Here is a 14,922-nt window from a genome sequence, read left to right as displayed (position 1 = left end):
TGGCATTATTTCCTATAAATGTTATTTCTCCATATCCTAATCCAGCTCCCGTTTCTTCGCTATCGCATTTCAAGAAGAAGAAGAAGATGATTACCGAAATACCCCTCTCCTAAAGGCTCGGGATCTACGTTGCATCATCACCGTCTTCATTATTGAAATTGGTTTCTATTGTGAAAGATGATTGATTATACATCATACATGTAAATGTCATGGTCCCGTTTCAAAATCTAAATGCAAATCCAAATCCAAATCGAGCCATCATAATAAGTTCCCAACTACTAATAAGTTTTGTCATTTTTATTTATTCACTTTCAACAAAATTGACTCTATTCTACACATGGGCGGCACATTATTATTCATTTGGCACGAATAAAATCGCATATATGTAATTTTATTTTTCCACACAAGCTCAATAATCACCGGTTTCACACTTCTCAGTTCTCTGCCTTTGTATATTATGTAGGATTCAACCAAGATATATTCTGTATTGGAATTGATTTTTTGTTATTGAGTTAATACAAAATCTCTAGGCTCTGTTGAGCCACGTCGTTCAAAATTTTGATTAACTAAAATATTACTCCACTTTGGGTAAGGGATAAATATGGAGTACTACTTCCTGAGTCGAAGACTTATAAACACATTTTCCCAAATGCGGTGAAGATATGTAGTATTATAATCACTTTGGCTTTGATTATTTGTTTTGCTTTAAATTCGTGACTGATAAGTTTATTCACGAATACCTTTTTATATCAATTTGGAATGTTTTTGGGGCTACACATTCAATTGGTCCTAATCTTTAATTAGTCACGCGTAGTGCAATTTTGTCATAATCCTTTTGATGGTCCAATTGTACGATTTTCTCATAAATTTTATGCAATTATTTCAACATAAGGTGACATATTGGACTTAATAATTAATTAGTAGACTGTGTGCGAATATGCAACAAAAAGCTCATGATCATGTGTGAATTGTGATGAACTTTCACCTTATTTTGGAACATATGCGAATTACGCATATTAATAACTGAGTTACGATATTACATGTGTCATATGTGTCAGTTATATATATATAATAAGAATATATTTGTAATAATAAATAATAAGATGATAAATTAATGATGCTAAATGATAGAGAGAAATGCTAATTAATGAAAAAACTATATTTAAAATATTAAAGAAAAAAACACTACTTTATACTACTCCCTCCGTCCCACTTTAGGAGTGTCAGTTGAGTTCAACACGGATTTTAAGAAATGTAAAGGAAAGTTGATGAAAAAAATATAGTGGAATGTGTGTCCTACTTTTTTATATTAGTTTTATAATAAAATGTGAGTGGAATGTGGGGCCTAATACTATTTATGGAATATACCAATCGAGACTTTTAAAGTGGGACACACAAAAAGGATAAACTGGGACTCCTAAAGTGGAACTCGGGGAGTAATACTATTTTTACAATTAGATTGGTACCACAAAATACCATAACTGATCAAAGCAATATAATTCTATAAAAGTATTAAAATGTGAGAAGCTATAAATGTGTTTGGGAAAGCACGTGAAGTGGGTGCGGTCCTCACATTAATCCAAGACTTTGCACTGTAGGTAGTTCGAACAATCTTCTTTGCTCCACAATAAAAAATTATTCTCCCCACAAAGAAAATAACATGATGTTACTGTCAATATTAAATAAATAAATAAACTATATTAAAGGAAATAATTAGGTTGGTTATAAATATATATACAAAACTAGTCAATTAAATATTAGTACTTCTTCTTTTCCATTAATATTGTACTTTTAATTTTTTTATTGTTTCATTAATAACGTCTCGAACTAAAAAATGTCTAAAAGTAGTCTTAAAAATGGAGTTTTATTTTATAGTCACAAAAATCGCATTCCTTAATCTATCAAAGGATTGTTGATTGTATATAACTAACAATGGCAAATATAAGTGATATAATCATTAAATAAAACTGATTGTTCCTATCACCTATGAGCATCTGTTTATTTAATTACAGTATTTTTTAAAAACTTTCAACACTAATTATTCTTAAACATTTTTCCTTCTTTAAATGCATCATTTTTAACATATCCTTTAACACGTAGACTCAATAAATGAGAACATCCTATTTATGCGAATATTCTAAAAATGTCAATTATTATAAAAAAAATTACATTTATCCAAGTAAAAGAGTTAATCATAGTATAGAAAAATGTGATAACGACATGTATGCTATATTGTAACGTACATACGTAGTCATATATAGGAGTCAACCTCATCTTTTAAACCCACACACATCACTACTTGTTAGAGTCATCAAATATGGTCCATCCAAATAAATTTACGGGTCGAACCGACACGGAAAATATTGAAGTCTCGGGTTGCACTCGGCTCACAATATTTCGGGATCCAATAACTTTGACACATCTAGTGATTTCTCATTTTTATTTCGATAATATATAACCAACTGGTAGTCTAGTACATATAAAATCCCAACAAGACACATTAAAATAAGGTTAGAGAGATCTCTTACATGTATAAATAAATATCAGGTGAATTTGCACTTATCAAGTAAGAGATGTGGAATCTTCTGGCTTAATTACTTGGGTTATTGTAAAGTAATATCTGTCACAATTCACAAGAATGCAAAGTAATGAACTATATTTTGCCAAATCATATAGATTAATTTATTGGAAAACAAGAAATAAGATTGTGGTATGCAAATTAAGATGGCAAGAAGGAGCATGTGCATGGAGACCTAGGGTTAGTTGAGTCTCTTCTTTTGATGCAAGAATATCATCAACTTTGCATTTGTTGTTACATGGGAGTTTCTCTTCCAATGGCTTTGGAATGGGAGTACAATTATCACAATCCTTTTAATTTAATATATTACTCCAAACATCTAAATATACATAAATAAACCCAAGTTGTTCTCGTGTGTGTGTGGAAGTGCGTGACCACACTTCGATTTTATTTGGGACTATAATTTACAAGTACTTTTCCTACAACTCAGATGTTGTGGACTCTATTTTATCTCGACATGGAATTGTATTAAAAAACAAACATTTATATTTGTTTTTGAAGTAGTGGGTTAAAGCTAATCATTAGTTGTATTATTGTTGAGTAGGCTGAAACTCCAGTGAAGTAATTGGATACTCTAGAACGGAAATATTTGTTCAGTTTAGACATTTATTAATTGGTTTGATAAGATATAAAATTTGCAGCAATATCCTAAAAAAATTTCAGTTCAAATGACCCTAAACTAAACAGTATGCAATCCAAGAAAATTGACACGAAATTAAATAGCCCAAACCCAATAGAATTAGATCTTCAAAATGAATAAGTTCTAATTATGGAGTGGAGTATAATTTTCAAACTCTTTGTTTTTCAATATTTTGAAAGTTAGTGTGGTAATGTTTTCAAAATATATGTGAAAATGTACTTTGATAAAATGTTTGAAGTTATATTTACTCTACATTGAACATTGAATGTTTAGATTTAAAAATGAAAAAAACGATATTCATTTGGAAAATATGCGTAGTTTACATTTCTAAGAATTATACTGCATATTAATTTCGAGTTAAAATGTCGTTCATTTATGAGTGTACTGCTTATTAGAAAGATGGATTCATCAAGAGAAATATATAGGTTTTAAAAAAATATCAGAAATTTGTTTGAGTGCAATTGTCCGGACGAGTCAATCCGAACTCAAATGTTAACGGTTATCAACGAAAATTTCTAGCCTGAAAATAGCTGATAATCCGATAAGGATGGACTGAACTCGAGCTGGTTGACTCGATCGACACCCCTACTTAATTATAAGTATGAAATAGTATAACACTATATCATATATGTATCTACATACAGAAAATTACAAGCAGCCTCCACACCCATGCTCCAATAATAGTTGGAGTGCACTTTAGGATTATGTGGGCTTCGTGGAAGATGTTGTTTTCTATTGATATACATGAAAATTTCCATTTACGATGCATTTATTCCCAAGGATGTAAAAAACAAAAATTAGGAACGTGAGACTAAGTTTATACATGGGGAGAACACAAAACAAATTTTCTTTTATGACTAACAAAAGATTTTAGCATAAGAATAGCTAGACTAGAAAAGATGAGAAATATTTATCACATTTTTTAGTAATCTCCCTTTTATAATTTCATATTTTATTGAGTGGAAAAACTTTCACCTTATAAACAAGTAAAAAAAATAAAATATGGTATACTATATAACTATAGGCATAACAAAATAACGCAGTATTGCTTTTACTAGGTTACTGTAGTATAAGAAAAATGATTAGTCTCTGATTATGGGCTAGTCTAAGATTATGGGTACAAATACAATACAAATTTTGCAAATCCACCAAATAATATTATGGTGCGCATAAAAAGATGCCACGTGGAAACATCATATATCCTAATTAGCTCTTACGTTAAAAATATAAACAGATGATTAATATCCGAGATAGGGTCCGTAAGGATCTTCATCTACTTGGCCACTGTATTTTTTTAAAAAGACAGAATTGGATTTATTTTTATTTTCATAATTATTGCTATCATCTATTCAATAAGGCATAGTACATACTTGTGCTCACTATGTTTTGCTGTTAAATCAAAGGATATAAATATACTAGTACATTTTATATGAATTTTAAAAAAATCGATGTGGCACTGGCATATGATATTACAAAATGTAAGATTTTAATTAGCTAAGTTGAAATAAATTTGCACAAAATTTTACGGAGGAAAAAAAATTATTATAGGCTCAAACTCACTCAGTATACGCTATTAGACAATGATTATTTTTATTTTATTTTCTTTTGTCTAGATTAATAGAAGTATAGTATGGATGCCCATTTAATTATATTTATTTTCTAATAGTAATAATGTATTGAAAGTGCAAAAGGTGTTCTATTCGAATTGGGGTTTGACGTGTGCTATTATTTGAACTTTTAGATGTACTATTACATATTTTATTTCTAAACATTTGTGTTAGTTGGATAAGAACTGGTGAAAACTTTTGGAAGATTATGATTATTATGTGTACTTCATCTAATATTGAATACACGAACTATTTGTTTTAATCCCTAAATCTTTCATGTTTGTTTCCTTAGAGGCTTATAATATTATACTCCTATGTAGCTTAATTGCTAACATGCACACCAATACGTTTTTATTCGCTTTCGGACCAAAAGAGCTAAAAAGAAATAGGTACCTTAATTAATTAGCAAAGTGGTAGTAGTATTTATGATAACTTTTTCTTGGTCAAAGAAGAACATTTTCGAGTCGAACCACTTGAAAATTATTAGCTAGCATTGTGCTTAACCAATGATTACTAAGTATATGACCCATAAGATACTTCGCCCCTTTTGCTACATTATACTCCCTCTGTCCCATTAAAAATGCAACGTTTTCCTTTTTTAGTTGTCCCATTAAAAATGAAACATTTCCTTAAATGGAAACAACTCTATCTCTACTTTTTCATCTCTTTTATTTTACTCTCTCTTCATTAACTTACAAAACAACACTACATAAAATCCTGTGCCGATTCTCAAATGTTGCATTTTAAGTGGGAAGGAGGGAGTATTAATTGGATTAATGCTTTAATTTGCTATCTTAACTTGAACTTTTCTTGCTTGAATGAAGTCAAGAAAAGAACTTTCCTTGTTTAGTTTAGGATTTTTTATGATATAGTTTCATCCTTATAAATCAAAACCCATGAGTTCATTATATAAAGGGGATTTCGACCTCGTAGTTTTTTTTTTTTTTTGGTCAAGAGGGGTATTGAAATTGAATAACTTCATTGTTATAAAAGAGTAGAATCCTTGAGATATATAGTGAAATTGACATCAACAACCATGACTCTTATCTGTCTCCTATTTTTGGATCCCACATCACAATTTATCCTATCTCTACTATATCCGGGACCCTTGCATCTCTCAACTATCTCTTCTATTAACTATTCATGAATCTCACTATTTAATTTCTTCAATTTAAAATGCAACTAATACAAAATATTTAATTTAAAATACATATTTAAAAAATTGAAATTTTTACAATTTGAAATCCAAAAAGTTAAAAATGTAAAAATTAAAATTTACTCCGTATATAATTAAAACTATCACTCGATCCGTCGGACCATATTCCAAACATTGATATATTTGAAAGTCCTCCCTCCATTGTGAATTTTGAATATTTGTTTAATGTATTTTTTATTAATTTTGTTTTTTTTTGGATTTTTTTTAAAAAAATAGAAAATTTTTGTGAATTTCGATCTTTTTTTCAATTTTTTGAATTAAAAAAAACAGTTGAACTACGCTGCCCACTTGCGGGCCGACGAGTAGGTGTCACCGCCCAACGTTAGCACGCCACACCCCCACGTGGCGTGCTAGTTATCCAACTTACTTACTCCCCCTCAAGAGCCACTCCGCGAGACAAGATGAGTGTAACACTGTCTGTCTATTGCGTAGCTCGTGTCAGTGAGACAAGTCGAGCCACGCAAGAGACGACGGTTTAAGAAACCTTGGGCATCTCTACCAACATTCAAGGTTGATATGTAGTTGCATTCGAGGGCGTACCCATGTAAAAGTAGTGGGGCTAAAGCCCTCAATAAAAAGATTTTTTAAATATTTTGATTTTATAAATTTTTGAAATTTATCTAAGTTTATCAATACTTTTTTCTGCGTCGGCCTCTGGTTGCATTTACAATCTTCTTGCCATTCTCAACCTCTTTGTTCTTTTGGTGTTTTATACACGCTTTTGTACTACCCGAATTCGTCATTATTCCAATATTTCATTGAATCTCTATCTTTTCTGAATTGACTCTTTTCTAATGGACGTTAATGTACCCTGATTTTTCCTTATATTTTCTACTATCTTTCGTGTTTAGTGTTGTTCCTGAAGTGGATTCGGATTCTTTACTTGAATCTCCTTGCTAATTATCCAAACATGTTTTTATCAAAACTAAACTTAGCCTTCAACACAACAACAAACTATGACAATCTAAATTAATAATCATTTATGTTGATATTTTTAATAGATAATTAGTTAACAAAATTAGCAAAGCTAGTTAGATTACACCCCTTTAATGAATATAGTTAAATTAATAGTATATATTTATTTAGATTAATTAGCTCCACAAGTTCAAAAAGTTTGAATAGTAGCTGATGATATCACATGGAGGGCACGGGAAGTTCAGTTGTTTAGAACTTTTTAATGATTCTTAATTTTAGAAAAATTAAATAGAAAAATAAGCTCTAATCAGTGTATTTAGTATTGGGAACCTTGGCATGATCCTCATTGACCGGATTGAATCATAATCATTATATCATGGATAGATAGAGATTTCTTATTGCTTTTAAAATGTTAAATTCATTCTGCAGTATTAAACAATTATTTGGCCTTAAGAATATTAAATTCATTCGGAAAGAATAAATTTTGTAAATGATCAATCATTTTTTCAACAAATTGATGATTATCATTTAAATATATATTTTGGACTGAGCCTTATGCTTCTTTATGCACTACATATATAATCCGCAGCCTTAACTACGGAAAAATTACATGCGTTATATATGTAATAAACTCATTCCACAAATTAAACCACTCAATATATATAGAAAAAAGTGAATAATATTCTATTAATCCATACAGATATATACGCGTAGCGTATATATAATAGATCGATAGGCAAACAATAGAAAATAATTTTATGAACATTAGAGAAAAAAACTAATCAGTAGCTGAAAAAAATACTCCTAGTAATTAACCGTGGAATCTAAATTTCTTGGTCCAAATATGGTTAGAACTTTAGAAATATATTTAGGATCCTTGCATGTGACCTAATCAAAAAAGTGTTAGAAATTTGATTAATTATCAGAAGATGGGTGTCCTAATTAAATATTCCATTAATGTTCTTCGATCCGATTTCATTGCTCTCAATTATAAGAAGAAAAACATAATACAAGAAAAAGACATGTAGGAATGTGATAACGTACCTAATTATATTAACTTTGCTAATAGTAAAAAATTACTAATATTTTAGAGAATCAAATAATTGGTGAATAAAAGTAACAATTTAATTAAAGTCCCAATATTTGAATAATAATTCCGCATTCATCATACACATTTTTCCGTCTCCAGATTCGATTAATTAGGTCGGCAGCTTATAAAATGAATGAAAATTAATACTTTGTTATTTTCCTGTACAAAATTAAGCAGCCTTTCAACACGAGGCCAATGAATACTACTCATCTTTTTGTTTTGGGTTGAATTTGTGATTTCGGTATTAATTATTGGTGTTTGATTTTATCTAAACTCAAACTTCTTACTACTATTTTTTATGGCTCTTTTTACCTCTCCATTCTCCAACCACATAAGTAGTTCATTAATTAGTTTAGGTGATTCGATTTCGGATGTTATATTGAGTCAAGTTTACATTCAGTTATAAAATCACATATTCTCTGCCACGCTTCACACAGGTCAAGCATGTGTCTAAAGATTTTGTAGTTTTATTGGAATCAATCTAATAAAATTTTTATTTTGAGTTGGAATTTGGAAATATTGAAATTCAAAAATCTAGGATTACGTCTATCATTGATCTAGGAATTAATGCATACATGTCTTGTTGTGTATATCTACTGCCTCACATTCATTAAAATTATTATAACTGAATATACTTAATATACAGGAAAATATTAATTTGTAGATAAAATATATGAGATGCCTGAATTCAGATCCATATAGTCATATAGAGAACAATGGAGGGTTCATATGATTACATAACATTTGACCATCGCCCAAGAATGGACATTGGGCCTCAGATACATTATACATATATTCGGATTCAAAATTGTTTTGGTATGTCCAACTAAATTTGACTGCGTGGCAATCTTTAGTTTCTAATTGAAATTTGAAAGGTGAGAAATTATCTTGCTTAGTTAAAAAAAATGCTTGTATTCAAGTAAAATAAATTAATGTTGCCTAATGATAGCAAATATCTTGTGAAGAAAAGGAATTTGGGTTGGATTGCTAGTCTATCTCCAATTTTGTGATTAATCACAAGGTGATGAATTCGTAATTAAAAATCTATCCTCCTAAACATACATTGGGTGTAAAAGTACATAATTTGGGCTTATAATGGGCTGTTTTGAAAGTTTTCACGGTTAAGCTCAATCAAGTTTACACCAAATTCCGTTGAAATTTTTTAAAACGGCTCATTAATTGTACTAGTATTCATTATCATTTTTTAATGTCAAATCATTATGTAGATGTGACTGGACAAAATCCAATAGCTGAAATAATTATCAAGCCTTTATCATAGTTTGCGTGCTCTTTACGAAAACTTTGTAAGTTACCAACGGATTTCAGTCAATTGACAAAATAGAAACTAATTTTCTTAAAGCGTTCATTTATGGGGACAAAGTGTGATCGGCGTTGATGTATTTTCTATCTCTAATATGTATATGTCGATAATTTTTTTATTTATTTTTATTTTTTCACAGTATGAAAAGTATATTTATGGGCCTCCTTGCGCTATTCTCTCATTTCTTTTTAATATCCAAATAATTATCATTAGGCATGGGACCTTTATATTATCTTCTCCCATGCAAGTCCATATAATTAGTCTTTTACTAGCTGGCTATCACTTTTCACATAATATTTTGTTGAATTAGGATATGAACTAATACTGTCACAAGATAAAAAGGAAGAGAATCTTTTTAGTTTGACTGCGCGGACAAACTAAAAAATACTCCCTCCGTCCACCATTAGGGGTCCCATTCATGGGCAGCACGAGTTTTAAGAAATGTTAAGAAAAATGGGTGGAAAAAATGTAGTGTAATAGGAGTCCCACTTGTATATATTAGTTTTAAATGAAATGTGAGTGGGATGAGTTAGTGGAAGGTGAGACCCTTACCATTTATGGTAAAAGTGAACCGGGACTATTATTCGCGGACGGACTAAAATGGAAAAACGAGACTCTTATTCGCGGACGGAGGGAGTAAAAAATAGTCTCTCATGGCAGGTAATAAGTACTCCCTCCGTCCTTGTAGGTGAGTTTTATTCTTTTTTTTGTTATTGTTCCATTGTAGCCAAGTCATTTTCTATTTTAGTGAAAAAACACAACTTTTCTCTCTCTTATTTTACTCTCTTTTACTTTATTTTTTCTTCATCTCTCTACCTTTTTCCTTTCCCACTTTATTCTTCCTTCACTTAACTCACTTTTAACACAATTACATACCGAAAAGAAATGCATCTGATATAGATGGATGGAAGGAGTAATTAAATAATAAAGCGCCCACATGTATACACCACCTCGCTTCTTGTCTTATTCCTTGATCTCTGCAATAATGGTAGCCTTGACAACTTTTTCCAATAATTTTCACATGATCATATCATAACAAGATTCTTCTGTATGATCTCTTAACAACGAAAATTACTAAGACTGATGATGTCCCAAGGTCTTAAACCAATTAAACATTAGTGTAACAAAGTTTTCCACTATATATATAATATAAAGCCATAATTTATTTTTGGAAAGAGGAAAACCAAAACCCATAATGGAGATTGAAACAAAGCCAATTTGGAAGGGAACCATCAAACCATCTTCTCCAACCCCAAAATCACTCCAAAAATACCAACTCTCATTTCTCGATCAACGTGCATTCACAACATTCATTCCCTTCGTCTACTTTTACACATCAAATCCAAAATTCTCCGATTCCTTAAAATCAAAGCAGCTGAAAAAATCCCTATCGGAGGTCCTCTCCATATACTACCCCCTTGCCGGCCGCATCGTCGCGAACCTCTACGTCGACTGCAACGACGCCGGCGTGCCCTTTTCCGAAGCCCAAGCAGACTGCGACGTCTCGCAATTCATCACCAATCCAAACCCTAAAAATTTGGAAAAATTTCTACCTCGCGGTGACTTCAAAGATCATTGCCTGGCAGTCCACGTCACCTATTTCCGCTGCGGCGGCCTCGCCGTTGGGATGCTCCTCTCGCACAAGGTCGCCGACGGATTATCTCTCCACTTGTTCGTCAGCAACTGGTCCAACGTCGCCAGAAACGGTGGCAGCGGTAACGTACCGCTCCCGAAATTCGACGCGGCCTATGCTCCGCCGCTTGACAGCATCAGTCTCCGGCCCGCGCCGACAGGATTCGTTGAGGAAGAGGTCGCCAGAAAAATCCTCACGTTCCCAGCAGCGGAGATCGCCGCCATCCAGGAAAGGTACGATAGAAATTCACGGGTTCCATTCTAATACCAATTGTAAATTGAAAGTGAGTCAGTCATTTTTTTAGTTTCAGCACAGGTATACTTTAGGGCAGTTAAATTTAGCCCATGGTCATATTTACTTTCAATATAAATATGAATACTATTGAGATAAAAAAGATATACCCCTCAGTTCCCTCATAGTTGAGGTAAGATTTTTTGATACGGAGTTTAAGAAAGAGATGTTGAGTGTGTTAAATAAATAAATAAAAAAGTAAGAGAGAGTAAAAAAGTTACTTTATATGGAAATGACTCAACTATGTGGGAACTTCCTAAAATGGAAAAAATGACTTAATTATGAGGGGACTGCGGAGCACTTTTTGGTCAGTTTAATTTGGAACATAGTAAATATTTTAGTTTCAATACAAATGTATACAAATTTAGTTCACAATCATTTTTAGTTTCATTGGAGATATACTATAAGGTCAGTTAAATTTAGCCCATAGTCGGCAGCCTAATCTAATATTGATAGAAATCCACAAGGTGTTATTCTAAAATCAATTGGTGATACGTAAGTGGCTCATGAGAATTATATAATGGTTTCAGTTCTCTCGTTACACAAATATGGAATATTGTTATATTTATTTTTCTTTTATTTGACAACAAGGTACACTGATGGGGGGCATCGTCCGAGCCGGGTGGAGGCTCTGCGGGCTTTTATATGGGCCCGGTACTCGAGCATAAGATCCGACCCAAGTAAGATGTGCATTGTGTATAATTCGATTAACCTACGGAGCCGGGGTGACCCGCCGCTGTCCAGATACCACTTCGGTAACGTTGTTTTTGTTTCCGGGGTGGTGGCGGCAGCCGGGGATGGAGTGGCGAAGCTTATGTGGAATGTGCGGGAGGCCTCGAAGGCGCTGGACGCCGGCTATGTTGGTGGGCTGAAAAAGAGGGAAACGCAGTTGGAAGAGATAAGAGATCAGGTTGAAGCTAGTAAAGTGGAGGAGAGATTTCTGTTTTCGAATGTGTGCGGGTTTCCTTTGTACGAAGCGGATTTCGGGTGGGGAGAACCCGACCGGGTCAGGTTTGTCGGGCTGCCCTACAAGAATATGGCATTTTTTATGGATACAAAGAGTGGGGATGGAATAGAGGTATTGCTCCAGTTGAGTGAACAAGATATGGAAAAATTCCTAGCTCATTCAATGTTAAAGAGTAATTTGTAATCATGGAAAAACAAATTGATTCACTACGATAAAATATGATTCTCATTGTTAAAAGCAACTCCAATATAATTAAAGGTCCCTGTATCTCCTTATTTGGAGTAATTTTTATCCATATGTGTCATGTGTGTTATGCAAATTACCAATTGCATAATATTTTATTTAAATTACTGGTATAATAATTAATTATATCGAGGTGGAATACAGTTGGACGATGTACTAATTTTTATGCAGATAAGTTTGGATATGTAGGTGTAGTTGGATGATAATGATGTGATCCAGAAGTTACTTCATCTAAGTTGAAGATCAAGAGTGTTGAAAATGTTAGTATGTGATGAGAAATTCCACTGTCATGATCTCACAAACCTTAGCATGCTCCTATAGTTAGTATTAATTCATGTCTTTTGTGTTGTATCGTGGATTGATGATTTCAATAATTCAATGTGTATGTGTGTGTTGTGTTGGATTATGAGTTATGACTTCCAATTTGTGGGGGTAAAAATCCAAATTTAATTGGTCCATTTAGTGATTTAACTACTTTTTTTAGGTGAAAGGAGAACATATAAAAACTTAGCATCGTAAAAACTGTTCGTATTGTCATATTGAGAAAAGTGAAAGAAAAACGCGCAGAAGGAAAGAAGAGGAAAATAGTGCTCTTCAAGTTTCCTGCACAACAGTCTCAGTATTCGTCATGATCGTTGGTCCAAACATTTTCTAGACCGGTTTCGATTGAACCGGTTAATCTGATTTTTAAAACTTAAAGAATACAAATATTTATTAAATTTGTATAGTTGACATTTTCCAAATATATTCTTCCATGTGTATAATATTCAGAACAGTTCATGTGTGGCAGCCGACTTACTATCACGTTCAGTTTTTCAATATGACAAGTTAGATGCATTTGATCATGAGCTTCTCACTACATATATAACGATTTAGTGCTGTGTATATTGGGATGACATACAAGATACAAACCAAAAACCAACAAAAATAAATTTTGAGCAGCAAATATGGTTATAGAAAGAAAGGTAATTTCAATGGAAATCATAAAGCCATCTTCTCCAACCCCAAAATCCATGCAAAAATACCAATTTTCATTTATCGATCAAAATACAGTTCTATCATTCATTCCCGCCGTCTTCTTCTACCCTTCAAACCCCACAATTCCCAACTCGGAAAAATCAAAGCTGCTGAAGAAATCCCTATCGAGTGTCCTCTCCATATACCACCCGCTCGCCGGCCGCCGCGTGGACAACCTCTACGTCGACTGCAACGACGCCGGCGCACCCTTCTCCGAAGCCGAAGCAGACTGCGATCTCTCGCCAGCTGTCGCCAATCCAGACCCTAAAAATTTGAAGAAATTTCTACCCCACGAGACGGAGGAGTTCCATGATCTTTGCATGGCTGTTCACGCCACCTATTTCCGCTGTGGCGGCCTCGCCATCGGGATCCTCCTCTCGCATAAGGTCGCCGACGCATCATCTTACCTCTTGTTCCTCAAAACCTGGTCTGCCGTCGCAAGAAACGACGGGGGCGTGCCGTTGCCCAAGTTTCAGCTTGCCGCCTATGCTCCACAGGTATTCTCAATAAAATAATTTTGGATCGTTTAGAATATGGATACTCGTAAAAGCTTATTTATATTTTAAGAAAAGTTTTAATGGCACGACTCATAAAAGAAACATTTCGTTTTTAATGGGACTGGGGGAGTATTTAGATATTATATCATCTAGTTCAATTCGATCCCACGATTATTAATTTCTGGATCTGCCATTGTCACAGCTGGACATCCTCAACTGTCAACCTCCGCCGGGATTAGTGGAGGGAGATGTCGCCACAACAATCCTCACGTTCGCAGCGGCGGAGATCGCCGCTCTCCAGGAGAGATACAACGCCCCGGGCCGTCGACGTCCGAGCCGGGTGGAGGCGCTCTCGGCTTTTATATGGACACGCTTCGTGTCCGCAACGGGCGCTGTATCCGACCCTGATCAGATCTGCATTGTGTATAATGCGATAAACCTACGAAGCCGGGCCGACCCGCCTGTGTCGGAGCACCAGTTCGGTAACTTCATTGCGCCTTCGACGGCGTTGGTGAGGGCGGGGGACGGTGGCTCGGAGGTTGTGAGGAAGGTGCGGGAAGCCTCCGAGATGATCAACGCGGGCTACGTGGCGGGGCTGAAGAAGAGGGAGTTGCAATTGGAAGAGCTGATGGGTCATGTTCGAGCCAGTGAAGGCGTGATGGTTAAAATGTTCTTCTCGAGTCTATGTGGATTTCCTTTGAGCCAAGTGGATTTCGGGTGGGGCAGACCGGCCCGGTTGGGGTCCATCGGGTTGCCCTTTCAGAATTTGGTGCATTTTATGGATACAAATGGTGGGGATGGGATAGAGGCGTTAATTCATTTGAGCATACAAGATATGGAGAAATTCCAAGCTCATTTATCACTCAATAGTAAATTGTAATGGAAATTATTCTACTTGTTAGATTGA

General features: G+C 34.0%; 2 protein-coding genes across 3 annotated transcripts; both read left to right on the top strand.

Annotated features, from left to right (window-relative positions):
- Positions 1-10,551: 10,551 nt before the first annotated feature.
- LOC125196966 (stemmadenine O-acetyltransferase-like) lies at positions 10,552-12,549 on the top strand. Of its 2 annotated transcripts, XM_048095640.1 has the most exons (3): positions 10,552-11,233; positions 11,883-11,971; positions 12,083-12,549. In XM_048095640.1, exons 1-3 carry the CDS (start codon positions 10,563-10,565, stop codon positions 12,439-12,441), a joined length of 1,119 nt encoding a protein of 372 aa, XP_047951597.1. In that variant the 5' UTR covers positions 10,552-10,562; the 3' UTR covers positions 12,442-12,549. The 2 variants fall into 2 exon arrangements, with proteins under 2 accessions (XP_047951597.1, XP_047951596.1); XM_048095639.1 differs by having other exon boundaries at positions 11,883-12,549.
- An 872-nt stretch (positions 12,550-13,421) lies between these two features.
- Positions 13,422-14,895, top strand: LOC125191730 (stemmadenine O-acetyltransferase-like). Its single transcript, XM_048089135.1, has 2 exons — positions 13,422-14,015; positions 14,218-14,895. The coding sequence occupies exons 1-2, from the start codon at positions 13,449-13,451 to the stop codon at positions 14,893-14,895; spliced, it is 1,245 nt and encodes a 414-aa protein (XP_047945092.1). The 5' UTR covers positions 13,422-13,448.
- Positions 14,896-14,922: the final 27 nt, after the last annotated feature.

Source organism: Salvia hispanica, chromosome 6, assembly GCF_023119035.1.
Source record: "Salvia hispanica cultivar TCC Black 2014 chromosome 6, UniMelb_Shisp_WGS_1.0, whole genome shotgun sequence".
Taxonomy (NCBI): domain Eukaryota; kingdom Viridiplantae; phylum Streptophyta; class Magnoliopsida; order Lamiales; family Lamiaceae; genus Salvia; species Salvia hispanica.
The sequence above is the reverse complement of the archived record's forward strand: the minus strand, read 5'-3'. Positions and strand labels throughout refer to the sequence as shown.